This window comes from Crocodylus porosus, unplaced genomic scaffold (genome assembly GCF_001723895.1).
Source record: "Crocodylus porosus isolate Cpor-Errol unplaced genomic scaffold, CroPor_comp1, whole genome shotgun sequence".
NCBI lineage: Eukaryota > Metazoa > Chordata > Crocodylia > Crocodylidae > Crocodylus > Crocodylus porosus.
Window position 1 is genome coordinate 23,167,763 of NW_017728931.1, and position 21,854 is coordinate 23,189,616.

Consider the following 21,854-nt stretch of genomic DNA (forward strand, 5'->3'; position numbering starts at 1 on the left):
TCTAGTGGCCTGTTACAAACTAGTCAGAGGGGACCAGCAGGCATTGGGGGGGAGTCCCTGTTCCCCCGAGCACTACCAGGAGTGACTAGAAATAATGGTCGCAAGCTGGCAGAGAGTAGATTCAGACTAGACATCAGGAGGCGCTATACCACTGTCTGGGCGGCTAGGATATGGACCCAACTTCCAAGCAAAGTAGTGCTGGCTCCTACCCTGGGGGTCTTTAAGAGGAGGCTAGATGAACACCTTGCTGGGGTCGTTTGACCCCAGTACTTTTTCCTGCCATGGCAGGGGGTCGGACTTGATGATCTGATCAGGTCCCTTCTGACCCTACCAACTATGAAACATAATTGTCTTCCCCACACGGAAATGCATATCTGAGCTTCAGTAGAGTGTGTTGATCCGATGATGGCTGATGGATAGGTCACATGAGCCATCTTCAAACACACAGATAAGACAATCCTGGAAGACAATTATACTTGACTGTGAGGGACTGTGGAAGAAGAAGAATTTAATATGTGACTGCTACAAGACCTCTTTGAACTTTTAAGTAGCATAAGGCAGTGCAGCTGTAAGTGAGGATCAGGCCTTCAAGCTTCTGTTTGTCCATAGATAGGGACCACTTAATTTGTGATGAGACAATGCCATTTTTGTGCCTTTGTCCTAGCACAAAGAGCCAATTTCATGAAAAGCCCACTCCTTGGTGCTGATTGGCAGAGAGACCCTGGCCCTGCAATCTACTGATTGGTAGAGAGGTCACAGGGAGGGAGGGAGTGGAGGGGGCAGCGATCATCTTGACTTTTGGCTGCCCTTTGTCTGGCAAAGACCCTGAGTGCTGACTGGTGGAGAGGCCCCACGGGGGAGGAGGGAGCCACTATCTTGTCTCCTGCCACCGTTTTGTCTGCTGCCCCCTTTATGCCGCTCTGGCAGCTGGTGCTTTCCTTTCTCAGGCAGGTTGCAAGGCCTAACTGGGTGCGGAAAACTTAATAAAAACTTTTATTAAGTTTTTTTCCCCCCTGGATTTCATAGGCAACACTGGATTCAAGGTTTCCATGAAATCCGCAAAACTGCAATTTAGGTAGGTCCCTAGCCATAGAGCATGTACAAATTGGCTTTTCCCACGGTGCTCCACAAATGAGCCTTCACCCTGACCTGCTGATTTCCATTGCTCTTGACTCTTCCAGTATTCTTTCTCATAACATCATATAAATTTTATTTGCTGTTCTTATCAGGCTATTTGATTTAAATCTGTTTAGCTTCTTGAAGCTGAAACCATGCGGCATATCTTCATGAACAATTACCATCTGTGCAATGAAATTAGTGAGAGAGTAGTGCAACACTTTGTACACTGTATAGAGACACATGGACGTCACGTGGAATACCTGCGTTTTCTGCAGACGATTGTAAAAGCAGATGGCAAATATGTGAAGAAATGCCAGGATATGGTAATGACAGAGGTATGTTAACTGTTCATATTATATCTGCTTAGCACATATACTAATATTCTGAGGTTGCCTTCCTCTACTCTTAATGCCAACAAGACATGCTGGCATTATGGATTTAGAATTTGAAATGTTATCATGAATAATGAATATTTTAGCATACATATTTTTGAATTGCATCTAATTTGGTAAGGCCATCTGTATAAGTACTAGCTGTAAAACTTGAGTGCTGTGGTGGTGGCATAGAGAGTTCTGTTTTGAAGTAAGAGCCCTGGAATGCCTGTTTTTCTTACTCAGGCCTTCATTCTGCTTCATTGTATCTTAGCTCCCCATCCACACAGCCATATTTACTACCTTGTGGCACTTTATTACAATAATCCTATGTGCAGCTTGGTCCAAACTGTATTACAATCACTTTTTGGGATCCTATTATAGTCCCAGGTATCAGATTCTGATCTCACTTCCATAGATTAATTCTGGAGCATCTGTATTGAAGCCATTGGATTATTTTAGAATAGGGGTGTTAAACTTATCTGATCCCAGGGGGTGGATGAAGGTCTCTGGGTCAGTCCGTGGGCCAGATTGAGAGCGACTCCCTTTGGTGCAGACAGCACTGGGTTCAGCCCGCACATTGCATGCCAAGTGAGGCCCAGAGCAGGGCTGGAGGCAGTGCACAAAGCCAGTTTAGTGTAGGCACCATGTCCAGGCACACCCTGAACTGATCCCCCATCATACTGCTTGCAGTGCCTGTGCTGTTGCATCCAGCTCGTGTGCCACGTGCAGTTGTGGAGTCAGTTTAGAGACCCATGGGCCAGATCATATGGCTTCATTGGCCACTTCTTTGACACTCTGTCCTAGAATAAGTAAGTTTAGAATTGGCATGGTAAATTTCACAGTGTAGTCTTTTAGGGCCAAATCCTGTTGTCACTGAAGTTAATGAGAAAGCGCCCATTTGACTCCACTTTGACCACTGCAGGTAGGTTTTGGTAGGATCAGTGCCCAAGTGCCATTTTCATTCCTTTGCGAAGCACTTTTTTTTCCTTCTAGAAAAAGAAACTTGAAGACAAAAACAGAGATGAACTAAAGTCAGGAGTTAAACAGGTCTGAAACTTATACAAAATTCTCTTCACAATAAGGAGGAGGAAAAATTGTTATTAAGAAAATAAAACTTCTTCCTACATGGGTAACCTTTAATGAATTGCATTTCAACCTTTTCAGTTTGACTGAGGTGTTTAACATATTATATCAATTACGAGACTTTGATTTACATAATTCAAGCAATTCTTGTGCATTAGTGCTCTCAGATTTTTTTATTTTACTCTCAGTTTCTTGTAGGTTTTTAGCTTCTAATCAAACATAATTTTTGCTTTTTCATTTTAAATATATTTTTGTTAATGATCTATAATAGCACAGAGATAAATTGCTGTATTACATCTTCAAGCTGAATACATGATGGAAGTAGAAATGAACTTAGTTGTGATATTTAGATCATAAGTCCTTCAGGAATTAGTAAGCAAAGTTTTTGTGTAAAAACACAAAACAAAACAAAAAAACCCAAAAAAGGAATCATCTTAAGGAGTAACCTGTAAGAGAGTTATACAATTACAGTTAAGCAGTTATTAGTTATAGGGTAATGATTTAAACAAGCGAATATGGGTATTATTCTGGAAAGAGGAAGCACAGGATCTAACAGTTTTGATGCAACTGATTCACTTTGTGATATAACACTAGTGACATAACTAGTTCCTCAGTCTCCCTATCTCTAAGATAGAAGTTAGAATATTTGACTTTTTAGAAGTTACAGTTTTTGGCTATTTTTTAGGCTTTTTAGTGTTTTATATTAGGAGAGTGCCAGGAGGTTCTGGACATACAGCTTTATCTTAGTGTTAAAAAGGAGAACTAGGACTTTATCCAGCTCATTGCAACAACTGTTTTCTATGATGTTCCAGAATGCCTTGTAAAGTCTCAGTAATTAATTTAAAACTGACATTAACCTCCATGTTTTTTCAACATATTTTAACTGGTTAGTTTAGACATACTCATGTATCTGTTGCCTTTTCTTAGTTACTATTTTCACTGAAATCAGTGGGAATTTTATCTGATTTATGTTGGGTACTTTTTCTTTGGTGAGGATTTTCAGGTACATTTTTCTGGATACTCAGTTTTCCTATTCAAATGATCTTTATGTCAGTGGAGAAATTGTGGAAAACTTGGAAAAACAGATTTTTTTTCTTTCATTTATTTTTAATGATAATCAGTTTGTTCTGCTTGCACTGTAAATACTGATGTAGAACTTGGAATTTTGCATGTGCTGTTTTTACTTTCAGACGTAGAGGTTCCTCACAGTCCCCACAACTAATCTTGCATTCTGTTGCCTTTCCAACTTCTTGTTTCATACATTCAATATGTTATGTTTGCATAAGATTTAGTCCTCATTCTTCAGCAGTGGAGCAGTCTGCGTGTGCAGCATAGGGGATACATTGCTTTTTGTTTTGACCAGCAAATAACTCGGGGCCAGATTGTGCCTATATTGTATATATCTAAGCCATTTTTGGATAGTATGAAGAGTATTCTTCCTTCCTTTTGTATTCCCTATGTAAGGACTAGGTACTACACAAGGCTGAACTATAGAAAAACAGTTTCATGGAAAATTTTAAAAGTTGGTTCCATTTCCCAAGGTTTTACACAGAACATTTAAAAAAAAAAAAAGAAAAATAATATTTTTAGTAATTTGAATATTCAGAATTTCAGATTTTAAATAATTGTTTCCCCTTTTATCTTTCCTTTGTGCCGTGGAGTGCAATAAAATAAGATTGATGTTGTTATTTCCCCTCCTTATACTTTTTCATAATTTCTTCTTTTATTGCTGCAAATATTCCAGAAATTGAAGGAATTTTGAAAAGTGGAGTAAAAAGAGGAATAAGTATAAAAGGAAAGTTAACTCATGGGGGGGGGGCAGGAATCCTAGATACCATTCACTCTATTGTATCTATTTATAAAAAGGAAAAAAAGTGAGAAATGGAAAAAAAAATCCCCAAAAATCAGAGCAGTCAGAAAGCTTGTAATTTTTCAGTATTGGAAAAATTTGGGACAATGGGTGAGATGGGTGTTTTTCAGAAGTTTTCTGCATTTGCATAACTTTCATCCTCTCTATGACCCCAAACATTGTCAAGTGAAAGTTTAAGCATATCTATCAGGCAGTCACTGCCATTGGATTTAGTGAGATTATGATTTCATCCATGCCCTTCTGAACATTTGCTCAGAACAGATATGGGCCTATTCCTACAAATGCTGCCAAGCAAGTTATTCAGTACTACCAGAGCTGCCTGGGGGCTATTCCTTTCCAACTCTTCTAGGAATACACTATACCCAAAGGGGACAGAGAGAATGCAGGACTCTGGGCACTCTACACTGGTCTTCAGAGAAATATACATCTGTGATTGGTATACTGCTCTATTCCCTCCATTCAAACCTTGCTGCACCATGCTATTTCTAACTCTGGGATGTATCCAAATGGCACATCTGAGCCCAAGGATGAAATATTTCCTTGTGTTGTTCCACCATCGGCTATTTATTGCTGCACCACGTACTTCCATTTAAAAGGAGTCACTGCCATTGCAATAACAATGCGGGTGCACTAATTTCAATCTGTGTTATGGAGGTAAGGGAAGGACAGTTTATCTTTCAGGCAGTGTATGAAGACTCAGAAGTCCTGGTTTAAATTCTTGTTGCTGGTTTACATCCATAGATTTCCTGTGTGAGTTCTGACATAACATTTAATTTGTTCCTCAGTTCCTTTTCTGTAAACCATAGATAACAACGTGCCCTTATCTCATGTGTATTGAGAGATTAGACTAGGTACTGTTTAGTAGGTGCTTAAATAATAGAAGTGCTGAGGCCTGTATCCGTATTTAACAGACAGATTGACAGACATCTGGACTGAGTTTGTTGAAATCCTTCTGCATCAGCTGACTTTGACTTTGGTGGAGTTATTCCAGTTTTGCATCAATGCAACTAAGATCAGAATCTGGCCCTAAATCTCCACTTTACGTGTGCATTTCATTAGTCAAATTCTATTCTTCTAAGGCTGTCTGTATTGCCAAAGAGTAATTTTGCATATTGCAAGAGAGAACAAATCATTTGTATCCAGTGTGGAGCACTTGAACAACTGGGGAAACTTCTATATTATCATTTCAGCTGATAAATGGAGGTGAAGATGTGTTGATATTTTACAATGATAGAGCATCATTTCCAGTTCTCCTTCAAATGATGTGCTCAGAACGAGACCGAGCAGATGAGAGTGGACCTTTGGCTTACCACATCACACTAGTGGAGTTGCTAGCAGCATGTACAGAAGGGAAGAATGTTTATACAGAGATCAAGTGTAATTCACTCCTGCCATTGGATGATATAGTGAGAGTGGTGACCCACGATGACTGCATACCAGAGGTAAGCCTGAGTATTCAGTGACACCACTGAAAATCCTTGCCTCTTGAAATAACAACACATTTACACAGCTTCTGAAAACCAATTGTTTGAATATGTGCCCAGAAAACAGTCTCACTGGTTCAGCTAGGCTGTATGTTAAGCTGCATCAATGAGAAAATAAATGAGAACCTTTCTGAAAGCGAGCTGTTTAGTGGTAAGCTCTGTCTCTCTGTTGTTAAGACCCTAAGCTCTTTTTCTTTTGCCCCACCTAGAACAGGCAGGATGTAGTCTCTGACTGTGGCTGGTAGGTTCTTCTGCTGCTCTTGGTGACTGAATTTGCCTTGTTAAATATATCACCATTGCATGGATAGGCTAGAAAAATAGGCTTTGAAATTTTCCCCCTGTTGTAGTTAAGGGGGCTAGAGACAGAAGTTACATACAAACCAGTTTAAGTGATCAGAAACCGGTTTAAACTAGGGCTGACATTAAAGAACTTAATCGGAATTAATTGCGAGATTAAAAAAATAGTTGTAATCAATTACAATTTTAATCATAGAGTTAAACAACGGTCAGCACCACCCACCCAACAGCCTGGAGCCCACGCACCCTGTGGTTCCTCAAAGCTACCACCAACAGTACACAGCCCCAGCCCCAACCCTGGCCCACCCTGTGCCCGCTCCAGACTTGTCCCGGCCAGAGAAGACCAGCTGGAACCCATGTGAACAACCCCAACCCTGGTCTGCCTTGCACTTGATCCAGACTCACCTGCCCCTGCTGAGCAGCAGCAGTGGCCAGGCAGGACCCATTTTTTTTCTGGGCCATGGGGGCAGGGCTCTTCTCAGCCAGCTGAGCTTCTATCACATTTCCCTTATAATTTAACCTGCATATTTCTAAGCACCATCATCCTTCTTGTAAGAAAAATATATCATTTGGATTTGGATATATTGTGGATATGAGAAACTTTGCATCTCCACAAAATTCAGTTAATAATTACTAGGTCTGTGAGAAGTTTTGGTTGCTGATTCGATTCAGAGGAGATTTGGCCTAATTTGGTGGCCAAATCTCTGAATCAGAATTGAATCAGGAGACCCATTAATCTCTCCGAATCGAATTGTAAGCCTCTGATTTGTTTTGGAGAGATTTGACAATTTGACTGTAGACACAGCTTTATATGTTTTTTCTACATACTTTGAGGTATGAGGCATGGCTTATGAACACTGACATGGTGGGATGGATGGAGCATCCCATGGGAGCATGGTGGGATCCCCCGCGTGCTCGGTGGTGGACCCAGAAGTGAACCAGAAGTACATCTGGTCCATTTTCAGGTCTGTCACTGAGCATGCGGGCCCCACCCCCTGCGCTCATCTCAGCATTCACAAGCCATGCCTGGTACCTCGAGGTATGTAGAAAAGACATATAAAGCTGTGCATATGGCCGAATTGCTGATTCTCCGGATCAGAATTGAATCTTCAGATTTGGATTCATTCAGATTAAATCAGGACAGCGATTTGAATCAGCAAATCGAATCACTGTCCCCCAAATTGGGCTGAATCGGAATCCAAATTGAACACAGCTCGCTTCACACACACCTAATAATAGTAATTACCTACATGCAATGCATGCTGCCAGTGACTATCTGAGGAGGCCCCAGAAAAAAAATAGCTAGAATGAGAAAGCAAGGAAGGTGGCAAAAAGCAGCCTTTATCTTCTGCTAAATGGTTGTGTAAAGCGTCCTTTTCTGAAGCTTTCATAGAAGCTGAAGTTCTAGGTTATTTTGGTTAATCTCCCTAAAATTTTAATTCCTACTTGTCTTTATAGGAGGAGCTCACAGTCATTAAGAAAGTCTGGTATTTTCCATTAATGCCCCATGTTTTCAGTTGGTTTTATGTTTGACAAAACTTGTCAAAGAGAATACATTTTTCCAACCTTTTTCTCTACCTCAGGCTGCAATATTTAGAAGGCTTTGGCAAAAGTGGCCCAAAGGTCTGAAAGAAAAGAGGTAGTTTTTCCAATGTTACTTTTTTCCAGTCATTTCTTTGAAAATTCTAACCAGAGTTTGGACCAGGAGCTTGAATGTGGCAGACAGTTGCCATATGGTCAGAGAAGTGTATATATTTTTTCTGTTCCTATTTTAACATCCTAAACTTCAGAAAAATCATGATTTGCAAGTATGTGTTCAATTTTTTTCAGGGACTTTGGCAGTAACATTACATCTTCACTGTGCATGCTTCATTATGGCATAGATCCTTGATATGTCAACTGCTCTGAGAATGTCCAAGATGCAGAGCGGAGTTCCACTTAGGAGGATTATGAAACAGGAGTAGCAGCAGCTGGCATCTTCCCTTGGGCCTAGGGAAATTGTACTGAGTGTCAGGAAGAGATCCTGACTTCCAGTCTTAAGTCTTTTACCAAGTTATATTTTTATTCTTGTGTATTTTACACCCCTTTTATTAAGCCTTAGCAACCGGGCAAATACCATTTCCTTTCCCCCCCAAATCACAAAATGGAGTAACAGTGAGGTTGAACAAAGCCACTTGTGGCAGAATAGAGTATGGGGCCTTATGCCTGCAATGTCTCTCATAACAGATACAGTACAAAATGGGACTAATAGAAATTACAGCTATTAGCTGCTCTAATGTGAAGAACCCTTCCCATTTGCCTCTTGCTTTATCCATCACCCAGAATTAGGGAAATGCTTTGGCCATTCCTATTGCAATCCATAGCACTGAAGGGCTATGAGCTAAGGGCACTCTAGGTCTTCATGTGCTAGCTTAGTGCTACCATTTTGTGTAGGGATTTGTTTCAGACACTATTCTGCCTTTTGTTTTCAGGTATTGATCTAGGACTCTGGAGAACTGGGTAGTAGTTCTAACTGCTACAGACTTCATATGTGATATTTGGCAGGGCTGCCATAATGCATATGCACAAGGGAGTTGAATTACAGTTGCTCAGGCAACCTTAATTCTCGCATTGGCTAATTTTTAAGTCCCTGACCTTTGTAATATTAATTTTTTTTTTAGTGGTTTTTAAAATGCTACTATATAGGGAAATAATCTGCTCGCACATCTCAATCCTTTCCACGTAGACATTTATTCAGGACATTAACAGGTCTCTTGCATTTTGTACCGGAGGGTTATTTCTTTCAAAATTGCCCTAGAACTAGAGAAAAAGCTCCCTCTTCTGTTGTAGTGTTCGGAGGCTAAAACACAAATACTGTTATTGCTGTTACTGTTTCTTAATATTGGTAGAATCATTGTGCTTGCTCAGTGCCTTTTGTGGATGTAAGACCACTTTCTTTATTCCATTTTTACGCTGTTTTTATACTTGCTGCTGTTGCAGGTGAAAATTGCATATGTGAACTTTGTTAATCACTGTTACGTGGACACTGAGGTGGAAATGAAGGAAATTTATGCCAGTAACCACATTTGGAAATTATTTGAGAACTTTCTTGTTGATATGGCAAGGGTAAGTTTTATGAGGCATTAAATATTACAGTACGCACATTTATGACAGCTGAACTGGCAATAACTTCTCTGCTTGAACGTCATATGTTTTATTAACCATTTTTTTTCAGATGCAAGAGAGAATGAAACAAATTAAGTCTTATTTAATAGTTCATAATTTCTGTCACATTTGCCTTATACTTTAACCTACATATTTCTAGCACCATCATCCTTCTTGTAAGAAAAATATATCATTTGGATATATTGTGTGTTTGTGAAACTGTTCATCTCTGCAAAATTCAATTAATAATTACTATATGTCTGCACTCCTTCCTCACAGTGTGGCTCATAGGTCAAGAGATTATATCTATTTCTAATGTTACTTTTTCCTTACCATCTTGGTTCTTATTGGCTGACTCATTCTACCGCCATCATTCCTAACCTCTCTCACATTCAGATTTTGATACAGCAGCTATCCATAACACTGTACTCTTTAGGTTCATAATTTTTTCATCATTAAAGAGTCTGCGTGATCAGGCTATGTGATGTCATTGCTGGACATTTGCTTCCTTGTGCCTTGCCCAAATGAATTTCTTGGTGTCACTTGGAATGACTTTTAACTATATCCTAGATTGTCATGACTGATGTCCTCTGCTCATGAGAGATTAGGAAGATAGAATATTAGCGGTGTTTTGCAGATTTGGGAAGATTACAATGCCCTAACAGAGACAAGAGAGAATTTTATGCTACCTAGTGGTTATAGTTATGTTGAGCATCCCTTTTCTGAAAGTCTTTCACAAAGGAATAACAGTCTCCTACTAATTCTAGCTAATACAGTTTAATTCAAGTGACAGACGAGCAGGTTTTTAATATTGAAGGTGCTGGATTCGGTTTTTGATCCTGAGCAATGGTTTGGAAGTGGGAGTTGTTACACTGTTGAAATGTATCTTTGTACTGGATTCTTGGCTTTGTCCCATACGTATTTCCTTAATTTTTATGAGCACTAAGTTCTCACTCATTGCATTTTTACTTTTGTTTAAATTAAAAAAGAGAAAGAAAGAAAGGGAAAGGACCTCAATTAAATTCTGCTGTGGGCATTTACAACAAAGTGGTAGTGTATCATAAAATACTTTCTTGGAAACATATCAGAAGAAAATAGCACACTCCTTTAGTTTGATGTTTTATAGCCCAAAGAAAAGTAAGTTCAGATATCTATACAGTTCTGTAGGTGCTGGTCCTGTTCATTTCGTTGTGAAATAGAAAACTAGAAATGCTTCTCCCCCCCCCTTGTTTCAGGGGGCAGGCTAATTCAAGAATGTCTGTGCTCTTCTCTCTTTTGGTGAAAGCCATTTTCATCAGTAATGAGACCTCTTCAAACCCTATGCTACTGCTGTTTTGCTTCTGTAGCTGTTTCCTGCAGTGGAGGCCCTTCTGGGCAATTCAGGCTCACTAGAGAAAAAGATCAGAAACCTAGTTGGAGTGGGGATTCTTGGTTTTAACTTCACAGTTTTATGGCCCGCAGCATTTTTTCTTGTTTAATCCCTTTCTCATAGAAGGGTTGCCCTTGTTTGACATGGCACAGTAATGACCCTCTAATCGCAGCACCTACAAACCTCCCTTTGCATTAGTTCTGTAATAGGGCCATGTTCATTGCCCTTGTGTAGCTGAGACATGCACAGAAAGGCACTGTTCCTTATGCAGTTTTGCTTCACTGATCCAGAGATGCTTTAGTGGAACAGACCACTGATCAGGTTGAATGATGCCAAATGCTAGAGAGGTATCTTGATGCTTGTGACCAAGCTCATTTTTCCCTTGCCTTCTAATAAGAGAAAGTTAGACTCCAGGTCTGTGGAGGTGAATAGTGAGTGTATTATTAATGCAGTAGGATGCCTGGCTTACCAACTGTTTTTTTATGTGCTGCTTTTTCTGAATAAGAATGGCAGAAGTGCACTTTTATTTTGCTGTCCTGCAAAGCCCTCTGGGTAGCTAGTTGTCTAATTAGTTCCTTTCATGGCCCAGTTAGCAGCAACTTTTCTTTTTCCCCTCAGCTAAAAGAACACATCAGAAGAGCTCTCTTCTGTTCTACTCTTTAGCCGAGCCCTCTGGGTAGCCAGATCTGCTAGATTATTGAGTGTATTTGTTCAGGTCTGGGTTGTTTTTTTTTGGGTGGTGGCAATTCTGAGTTCACACGTTGTAAATACATCAGCTTTATGGCGCTATGAGAATTGATAGGATGCTTTTAGCTTCATGAATGGATGTTACAATAACTTTCTAAGCATTTAGAAAAAGATCTCTTTGATCCTCTGTGTTCCAGTGAGCTAAAAGAGCTGCTACTGGGGGGAAAATGCTTTTCTTTTAGCTGCTATGGAATGGCTATCAGTGGTGAGTCTGGGAGCTTTGTGTCTGTTACTAGAGAGTGCTAAGGTAGAAGATGGACAGAGTTATCCTCAGGCTGGATTTTGAGATAGTTACCAGTTTTATTAGTTTCAGGATCCACTAAAGAGATACTTAGTCCTAAAGTGCAACACATCCTCATCACTGAAGTACGTCACAATGTAGGTGCTAGGAAGGCTGTTGGTGACACTGGTTGCCAAATGCATCTGCCCTTAATAAAAAAAAGACAGATTGGTTTGCCTCATTTTTATATTAATGACTTCTATCAACCTCCTTTTCTTTTCACCTGAGGGGGGAGGATTGTGTACCAGGTGCGGTGGGTGCAGTTTAGCAAGATGCTTCCCTCATCTGCATGTGGCCCATTCTGTAAACCATCAATTGCATTCTGAAAAGGATTAAAGAAGGAGCTGGAATCTGACAGCTGCAAAGTCACTGCTGGCTTTCTTTGCTGAATCTCTAAAGCATTATTCATGTGAATTTGGGTCCCAAAGCCTCTTAAGGGTTTTTTAAACACCACTTCCTTAATCCTCAGCTTCATTTCATGCATTTCAGGTTTTTCCTTCTGTTGGGAAACATCTTTGTCTTTCCCAAAGGGTGAAGGGATAAAAGCAGGGAAGGAAGGGCCATCATTATGTTACAGAGCAGTGGGTTTTTTAGACATATTGGGAGAGGGTAGAGTTCCATGCCCCTTGCCCCCAACATGATTTTCTGCTTTTCAGACAGGTGAGGAATAAATCTTAAGAGCAATTTGCAGTTTAGTTTTGTAAGTTTTTTAATTCACCACGCTAGCACTGTACAGTCCTGTTTTCCTGCTGGTATTGCAAACATGAAGCCTCAGAGCTACTGGTTCCAGCAGAAATCAGCATGCAGATTAATTCAAGGCAGAAGAACATCAAGAGGTTTTTAGTTCTGTGAACTTTTCAAAAAGTTTTGATTCATAACTGAATCTTTATTTACCTCCACAAGTGTTGTTGGAGAAATGTCACCAGTGGGCTTATTTTCTCAGTTTTATGGCATAGCAACTGTTGCTTTTCTGTCTACTGAGGGCACAGACAGAAGTGCAGCTCCCCGATGTAACTGAGAATGCTTTGCAAGAAGCAGTGTGAGTTGCAAATGATCCCCCGGACTAAACAGTTCACTGTTAGTTCCACGGGTGAGGGGAATCTATCTCAGGGGTGGGCAAAATATGGCCCGTGAGCCAAATGCAGCATGCAAGGCCATTCTATCCGGCCTGCGGGGCCCCTAAAAAATTTTGAAAATTATTATTTATCTGCCCTTAGTTCCTGTAAAAAAAATGACAGGAACCAAGAGCAGTAGGACCCAGAGGAAGCCTGGTGGCTTCCACAACAGCAGGCCCCCTCCCTTCCCCTGCCCCCAGCTGGGAGCCCCAGCCGGGGCTTCTGGCCTGGGGCCACATGGCTGTCCTGCACTGGAACTGCAGGTAAGGGCGGGGGTGGGGAGGGCAGGGAAGGAGTCTGGCAATATGTGGCCTGGGGAAAAGCTGAGTGCAGGGAAGCAGCCCCTTCCCCATCCTGCAGCCGGTGCTGCAGCCACTTGCAGCCTGTGCCTACTCCAGACAGCCCGTCATTGTTGCAAGTGGCTGCAGCAGGGAGCACCGGCCATGGGACGGGCTGCTTCCCCCCCACCCCCTGTGCTCAACTTTTCCCCGGGCTCCTTCCCGGCATGGAGGAAAGCAGCCAATCCCTGCCCCATGGCCAGCCCTCCCTGCTGCAGCTGCTCCCAGCCCATGTGGGGCTGTGTGGAACAGGCACAGGCAGCCCCAGGTGGGCTGCAAGTGGCTGCAGCATGGGGCACTGGCCATGGGACAGGCAAGGGGCCACTATTCTGCCCCCCCTGTACTCAGCACCACCTTTTAACTGGGTCTCACAGCCAGCCTGGGCCCCATGCTGGCTCCGGGCTTGCCCGTTGGGGCTACGTGCAGCTGCTGTCACTGTCGGGTTCCCGACAGGCGAACCCGGAGCCAGTGCGGGGCCCAGGCTGGTGGTGAGGCCGGGTTACAAGCTGGTGCTGAGTGCAGGAGAGGGGAGAAGCAGCCCCTCACCTGCCCTGTGCCCAGTGCCCCGTGCTGCAGCCACTTGCAGCCCATGTGGGGCTGCCTGTGCCTGCTCCAGATGGCCCTGCATGGGCTGCGAGCGGCTGCAGCATGGAGCATTGGCCATGGGTTGGGCGAGGGGCCAATTTTCCTTGTGCTCAGCACCAGCTTCTTCCCTGCTGGTAAGCAGGGGTTGGCACTGTGTGCTGCCCCCTGCCTGTACCGCAGGGCTGGGGGGCACTGGGAGTGAGTGGGCAGGGAGCCAGTGGGAGCACAGAGCCCACACTGGTCTAGAGCAGGGCAGCAAAAGTACAGGGTCCTGGCTGGCAGGGGCTCTGTGGAGCCAGGCCAGTTCCCCCCTCTCCCTGCTAGTGCAGCCCAACCCAGCTCCACAGACCCCTGCCAGCCTGTGTCCTGCTTTGGGCCCACTGGTGCTGGCCCTGGGACATTGGTCCCAAGATGGTGATCAGGGGGTGGAGCACCTGTCAAGGGGCAGGGCTACCCATGCGGCCTTTAACAGCCTGCCAAAACTGGCTAAGCGGCCCTCCACCCAAAATAATTGCTCACCCCAATCTGTCTAGTTTCCCCTACCAGTGGCCCTTCCTCCTTCCCAGACTGTCCTTGTTTTCAGAATGGGAGGGGGGAAAGGGAGCAGAGGGAACTTGTCTAGGTTTTCTCAGCCAGAGCTGGAGGATGGAGTGGGTAAATTGTAGCCCCCCCACGCCCCTAGCCTCCAACAGGGGCTAAAATAAATCCCAGACTGAATTCCCTCTGCTCCGTTTTCCTCTTCCCATTCTGAAAATAGCGACAGGCTGGGAGGCAATGCAGGCAGAAATTATGGAAGATGCTCTGTTTTGAAACATTTGGTCAGATCAGGCAAACATTGTCACTTCTGTCTATGCCCATAATCCTTTCCCTTTTTTGGTAGGGGGACTCTTTCTTAACTACCTTATAACAACAGGTTGTTGTGTCCATCTGTAAGGTGTTTGAGTTAGAGGAGCTTGGCTTAGCACCTCCCCACCCCGTAGCTGTCCCTCCCAACACTTCCCCTGTACAAGCCCCCCACACCTTGTCCTACGCAGCTAAGCCCATCCCACTCCTGCCTGCAGCTCATGGCGCCTCTCTTTAAGTTAAAAAAAGTTTGTTTGGCCAGAAGATGTATAGTGCAGTCCCCCCCGATTTCCTGCTAGCCCACCTCAGCCCCCGCACTGGGAAGAGGCTGGTGCTGTCCCTTGCAAAAGGTCTTTGTGTTCTGAAGATCTGTATATCCCAGCTCAGTCCAGAAAAGATCACTGATGCTGTCAGTTACCTTCCTTTAAATACTTTTTGGTTACGCCAGAGTTCCCAGAGGACAAGGACCAAGAGTTGCTGTTGAAGTGGAAAGTAGAGAAAATGTTGGCTTGGAGAGCTGGATGCTCTTTTCTGTGGACTTCTCTCTGTGATCTTGACTTTTCTCTGTGATCTCTGTGCTAGCTTCTTTGTCCTTGTTCCCCACCTATAAAATAGGGTGATAATACTTCCCTCCCTCACAAGGGGCCTAGATTCTTGAGTATTCTTGAGTATATGTCAAGAGCTCACCTGCTACCTTGGTGGTTATCATGGAGTTTGTCTACACATGTGTAAATCTGCTGTCACGTTCACCCCTGCAGCATCTCTGGAGTGACTGTATATGAGTGTAAATGAAAGCAGTATTTTCCTCTTTATTTCTTTCTAAATACTATTAAGATTCCCCCCCTTGTTTAGAGGTGATTGAGACTGAAGTGTGGGGGGATTGCCATGTGCATTTTCCTAGGCCTGGGTTTCTTGTAAAGTTTTCCTGCTTCACAAGTGTTGTGCTTATTCCATGAAAACATTCTGAAAGGTGTGTTCCTGGGAAGAATTATGAAATTAGTCAAATGATCCTTCCTTCCCACCACACCTTTTCAGTTTTCACCATTAAAAAATGTATATGATGAAAGAAACCCCATGCTGTTGCATTAGAATGTTTCCTTCAAGGATGCTGTATTCAAGTTCAAACTTACTGTGTTCTCCAACAGCTCCATAAGGGACCTAATGAGTTCTTCATCTTAAACATCTAAGTCACTTCCAGTGTTCCTTTTCTACCCAATTCTTTTTCTTCCTTCCCTTTTGTTTGTCTTATGTCCTTCACAACTCTGTGATATTAAGAATTTAGGCTGTTTGTGTCTTACTGGGTCTTTTTTTTTGTAATTTACACCTATGGAGGCTGCTGCTGGCCTCTGCTGACTGAACAGGTCACAGAGATCTTGCTTCCTCCAGTGTCAGGACTCACTATGCTTACTTCCCACTGGCCCACCTCTTTTTAAATCTCTTTTTCTGAATAAGCTCCACCTCTCCCATCTAACAAAAGCTATTGGATGCAGAGAAAAGTTTGGCATTGTTCAGTCTTGCAACATTTTTACCTTCCCTTACTAAAGTCACCCGTGCTAGGGAGAGGAATGATTCATTTTCTTCTTCATCTGTCTAAATATATAAGGCAGCATGCGGTATGTTGATAGGAGGGAATGAGCCAGTTCAGTCCAGCAAACTCTTTTTGCTTTGTGGTGGGGGAAAAGAGTAGGCAGCTAAACTGAAAATGCTGTTTCAGGAAAGGTACAGATCAGGATAAGATGTGGAGTGTGAAGGAACAGAGGGTGCTCCAGTGTGCAATAATTACAGCACATCAGAGCAAATTAATTACCATGCTTCAGAAGAGTCCAGTGTCACATGTATCAGTTTCCCTGCACTGAAAAGTGTCAGGTAGGGTGCTTTAAATAAGGCTCGTTTGAGAAGCTTTAGTTAAAACACCCCCGCTGCCATTTTTCAGTGTGGGGACACTGATACCCATGTTGCTCCAGGCACCTTAATTAGAGTGGCTATTGAGCCCCGCTAATTAAAGTGCCCCCCTTCGCTCCCAGAGCATGTGTATAAATGCTAAACTCAGTACAATTTGACCACAAGGTAGTTACCTTGATTTTATATATTTTGTATGAAGATCCATATTTTGGAAATAGGGTTAATTATCTATACATTATATAGATAAATGTCAATTGAAATGTTAAATGTCATATGGTCTCAAGTAAACAAAAGCTAAGGGTAGTTGTTTTGTTTTGTTCTGTTTTTTGCTCATCTCTTCAGGTTTGCAATACAACTACAGATCGGAAACATGCAGACACATTTCTGGAGAAGTATGTCACTGAGCCAGTAATGAACATTGTGAGCGGCTTCTTCAATTCTCCATTTTCAGATAACAGCACCAGCCTCCAGGTAAGAACGAGAGAGACTCTTAAAAATATGTAATTCAGACCATTCCTGAGTCTCCTGCCTGCTAAAATTTTATTTCTCCCTTTACTTTTTGTTCCCTTTCTTGTATCTTACATTAACAGTGTAACTCTCTCTAAATTTGCCATTCACAAATTTAGGATCTTAATCCAATGAAAGGGCTCGTACAGATTTGTACAGAGCTTTTTCACTTGACTTTTGCGTCTTCAGTGAGACTTTGCATGAGTGATCCTTTGGTGGGATCAAAGCCTTCATTTTATCCTTTTAACACAGAAACATTAGTGCCTAAGATGGAAAGGTCTCCTGAGAGCTCGTGTGTCTTTCTGAATTAGTCTGGAAAGTACCATCCTTGCTTGCCTTCTGTCCTAACACCACACTGCACATTGGACATTGGTGAGAATTTTACTTGCATAAGGACTGCGTGATTTGATATTACCAAACCAGTTTCTTTTTTGTTTTTTCTTTTTTGCTTGTCCTGATGAGTGATAAGAGTTTAATTGAATTATAGTTAAAGCACACAGGGCCTAAAAACCATGCATGTAGTTTATGGTCTATCAAACCCTAGGGCAGTTGTGAAGAGCCTTTAAAATGTAACATTCATTGTTTACCTTTGTTTTCAGACACATCAGCCAGTTTTTATTCAACTGCTGCAGTCTGCTTTCAGAATTTACAACTGTACGTGGCCAAACCCAGCACAGAAAGCCTCCGTGGAGTCATGTATTAAAACTTTGGCTGAAGTGGGTAGGTGCCAAGTTTTGTTTAATTGTTCTATGCTGAGGTTTAAAGTAAAAGGACGCCTATACACGAGTGTGGAGACTGCTCCTACATGTTGGAATTCCAGTGTGTTGGAGAAGACTTGATTAATCAAGTCAGCTGAAATGTGGCAGTTGCTGTGCTCCAGCAGCCTCTGCGTCTTGTGTATTAGCCTCCCTGCACTTAAAAATGGCAGTGGAGGCACTTTATCTACAGCTCTTAAAACAAGCCTTAATTCAAGTGATCCCACCACTATTTTTAAGCACAGGGACACTTGTACATGAGACACGGCAGCACCTTAATCAGAGCTGCTCTCGGAACCACTCTAATTAAAGCGCCACCTCCCTAGCCCCTAGAGCATGTGTAAAAGTGCCCAAAGCTACTTGGGGTTGAAGAATTGTTTTTCTGGATGTCACATCATGAGAAAATTTTGCCATAATTTTAACGTAGTTTAATCTTAAATCTCCTGTCTCTTGATGATAGTTGTTTTCCTCATGTATACCCTTTTCAAGCCAATCTCATTAAACATGGTGACTGTTTAGGAGAGTGAGGCTCTTCAGAGCTGTTAAGTGAAGGTAGAATTTGACCCTTAGCAGAGAGCAATGTTTTCTATAACAGTGGAACTTGGATTCTATGCAGGGTCCTTATCTCCTGGTCTCCCTCCCTCCCTCCCCCCTCACTCCCATCACCCAAAACGATACATGAGGTATCTTTATTTCTAAGGGTGCTGCTTCTCTGGTCAGCTGCATCGGTTCATAGCAGTGCTCCAGCTGAGTGAAGGAATGGTGCCCTTTGAAGTAAAAATTACATCATCAATTGGCTCAGGGGACTTTTCTGAATTTGACAACCCATGGCAAACTAAGCAGGTTGTAAACCATCCCTGTATGAAAAATCTAGGTTCCCCTGTATGAAAGTATGACTTAACCTTACACAGAAATTATCTCAAACTGTGTAAAACCATAGACATGTCTTACCGTTTTTTGAAGTAAATTTTGTCATGTGAGACAAGCTGTAAGGGAAGGGCTGGTACACAGTAGTTGCACCCTGGCTCCCCAATTCACCCAAGAGAGGAATTGTGGGTTGGGGTGCCAGAATTTCTGCCTACCTTTTTCATTACTTCTGGGAAACATTTGTTTATTTTTCGCCCGAATCCTGGGCTGGCTCAGTGGTTCTGGCTAGTGAATATTCGATTGAGTACCACATGGACCTACTCATAGTACTTCCCTGCTGACTCTTCACCATTCTGCTTTAGACAAAGACTAGATGAGTGCCTTTGCTTGCTTTTTTACTCTTACACATAAGGGTGAATTCTTTCCATTCTGCCAGGGCACAGAATGCCCATCACAATCTTGCCCCTAAACTGATTATGTATCTTACCGGATACATTGAGCTGGAATTCATTAAAGCAGACCATGCCACTCTGATTTGCTTTGAAGCCAGTGGGACAGCTCTGTATGAGTAAGTGCTCAGGAGTGAGAAGTATAAGCATTCTATCTGTCTGGCCCTCACTGAATTCTATAATCTCTAATAAGTAAATACTTCAGAAAATATGAGAATTTATCAAAGGAATTAATAATGTTCACATCAAAGCAGACTTTAAACAACCCTTTGGCATGATTGAATCCTAAAAAACACCATATTGTCATATAGCTAATACCAGCAAAAGTTCATTCCAAAGTTTAAATGTCTGCAAAATCACAATTTTAGAGGCTTCTGCTTTGACATAGGAAAGATTATTCAATATAGATATGCTTCTAAAAGTGAGTCACTTTGATGGAAAATGTCCTAATTGTGAAGTAAAATACTACTTAGCAGGTGCATCTACACATGCATTTGAGCCGGACTCAATTTACTTGGGTGTAAATTTAGGTAGGTTAAATGCTCCTGGGCAGGTGTCTACACATGTAGGGACTAGGGAGCAGATTTGCAGCTCTTAGCACCAAACTTCCTGTAGCCCTGCAATGGGCTTCTGCTGCCACCAGGGAAGCTCTAGGCTCCGGCTGCAGCTGGCAGCAGTCAGCAGTCCTCTTCAAAAGCCAGCCCTGGTCGCTGCTCTCTGGCCAGCTGCTTCCCTGCCCAGGAGCAGCATGCTCAGTGCAGAGGCAGCATATGGCAGCTCTCTCCTTGCCCACTCTGCTTCCCTGCACCATGGCTGCTTCAGCCTGTGCCCCTGGCAGTGATGATTAGTGCCCTGGACTTCTGCTGGCTGCAATGTTGGTCTTGCTGGCCCACTGCACTGCTCACCATACCAAGCACTGCCTGGCCCACGGCCATCTAGGCCCTCCTGGCTCCCCTGCATGCAGCGATTGTTTGCCTGGCTGCAGTGCACTGACCCAGGGTCACCACTGCTGTGCTCATGTCCGATGAGGAGTTTCTGAATGCCATCACTGGGCCATTGTTGCCCTTCTGGGCCTCTAGCTTCACTGTCTCTGGGCTCACTGGACCAGCCAGGGCTGGTGGTGGCACATCATCTAGCATGCCTGGGATGAAGAGCAGTGGTTGAAGGCCTTCTGCATGACCTAGGCCACCTTCTGGGACAGCTCTGCATGACGTAGGCCACCTTCTGGGACCTTGTGGGGCAGCTCTGGCCTGACACCACCATGCAACTGCCCCTCCCTGCAGACACCCTCCTGTTCCTTGTCCTGCTCAAGCTGGCCACGCCTGCCAGCCTGTGGTATGTTGGCCACCTGTTTGGTGTGGGCAAAGCCACTACTGGGGAGGCCTTCCTGGAGCTGTGTGGTGCCTTCCAGGACGTGCTGGGGGATGCTCTGCTCTGCGTGCACAACCCCCAGGCAGTGGTGGTGGGGTTCCATGCCCTGGGCTTCCCCCAGTGCATCTGTCACAGGGACACTGAGGTGTACTGTGCCTTAAGTAAAGAAGGTGGGCTGCTGTCAATCAGCAGGGCAGCCCCAGGTGCTGATTGCTGTGGCAACCAAGTAGGTCATGTGACCAGAAGGGGGCAGGGCCAGGCCCTGTATGAGCAGCTCAGGCTGGAGCCTGAGAGCAGTTCCCCTCCGGCCACTACGTGAGCAGGAGCTCTGCGGTGAAGACCTGAGCAGCAGAGCCTACGGTGGCAGTTTGACCGCTGCAATGATGCGAGGGGAGAGAGAGAGCCCTGAGAAAGGTATTGGTGAGAGCCAGCGTTGTGTGTGGTTTGTGTTATAAGCCGGTGGGCTTTTTGCTTGTGTTGTAGCCGTGTGGCTCACAGTTTTGTTATGACTACACCGGAGGACTGGGTGAGGCTGTAGGGGTGTGAGGAGGCCTCACGGGGGCTCCCCAGTAGCTTGGGGGTTCCCGGTGCCCAGTGGGGGCACAGTGAGTAGTGCTGCAGGGGCACATTGTGACGAGTGCCGCAGAGATGCTCGGCATGGCCGTGAGAGGCGCGGCAAAGGCTCTAGAGAGGGCGAGAAGTGCAGGAAGCGCGGCAAAGGCCCTAGAGAGGGCGAGAAGCGTGGGAAGCGCGGCTTAGGCCCCAGAGAGGGGTGACAGGCCCTAGGCCACCCCAAGGCGGGTGGCAGGTACTTTTGATAGGTACTCAGGACGGGTGCGGACCGAAGGGGGTTCCAGAGGGCTTCCGCAGCAAGAGGGGAGCCGAAGGAACCAGAGGGGCCAGGTAAGGCTCCGGCTGCCTGAGCCTAACTGGACTTACAGAAACGGACTACCATTAGTGACAGGATTCAGAAGGGGGCCAGGCAAGGCTTGGGTCGCCTGAGCCCAATTGGATGGTTCTTATTCGTAGGACTCGGAGTGGGGACAGGTAAGGCTCAGGTCACCTGAGCCCATCAAAGTTAAATACCCAATGCGGATTGTGGGTTAGGCCCAAGGATGCCCAGAGAAAGGGGCGCTGGTGGCGGGCTGAGCCCAGGGGGCGCTAGGTAGGGCGCTAGTGGCAGGTCAAGCCCAGGGGCACCAGAGAAAGCGGGCACTGGTTGTAGACCAGGCCCAGGGGTGCCAGCGGCAAGCCAAGCCCAGGGGGCGCCAGGTAGAGTACTGGTTACGGGTTCAGCCCAAGGGGGCGCCAGACAGGGCGGAGAAGGTTAAGGACCAGACAACGTCCGGGAAGAA

General features: G+C 44.2%; 1 protein-coding gene across 1 annotated transcript in view; it reads left to right on the plus strand.

Moving 5' to 3' along the window:
* Positions 1–21,854, plus strand: part of ITPR2 (inositol 1,4,5-trisphosphate receptor type 2) — a 361,003-nt gene that overhangs the window by 195,341 nt on the left and 143,808 nt on the right. The window contains exons 30-34 of the mRNA XM_019544387.1: positions 1,254–1,454; positions 5,637–5,888; positions 9,207–9,332; positions 16,893–17,021; positions 17,657–17,777. Of these exons, the coding sequence (XP_019399932.1) occupies positions 1,254–1,454; positions 5,637–5,888; positions 9,207–9,332; positions 16,893–17,021; positions 17,657–17,777 (829 nt within the window). The remainder of the gene's footprint in view (positions 1–1,253; positions 1,455–5,636; positions 5,889–9,206; positions 9,333–16,892; positions 17,022–17,656; positions 17,778–21,854) is intronic.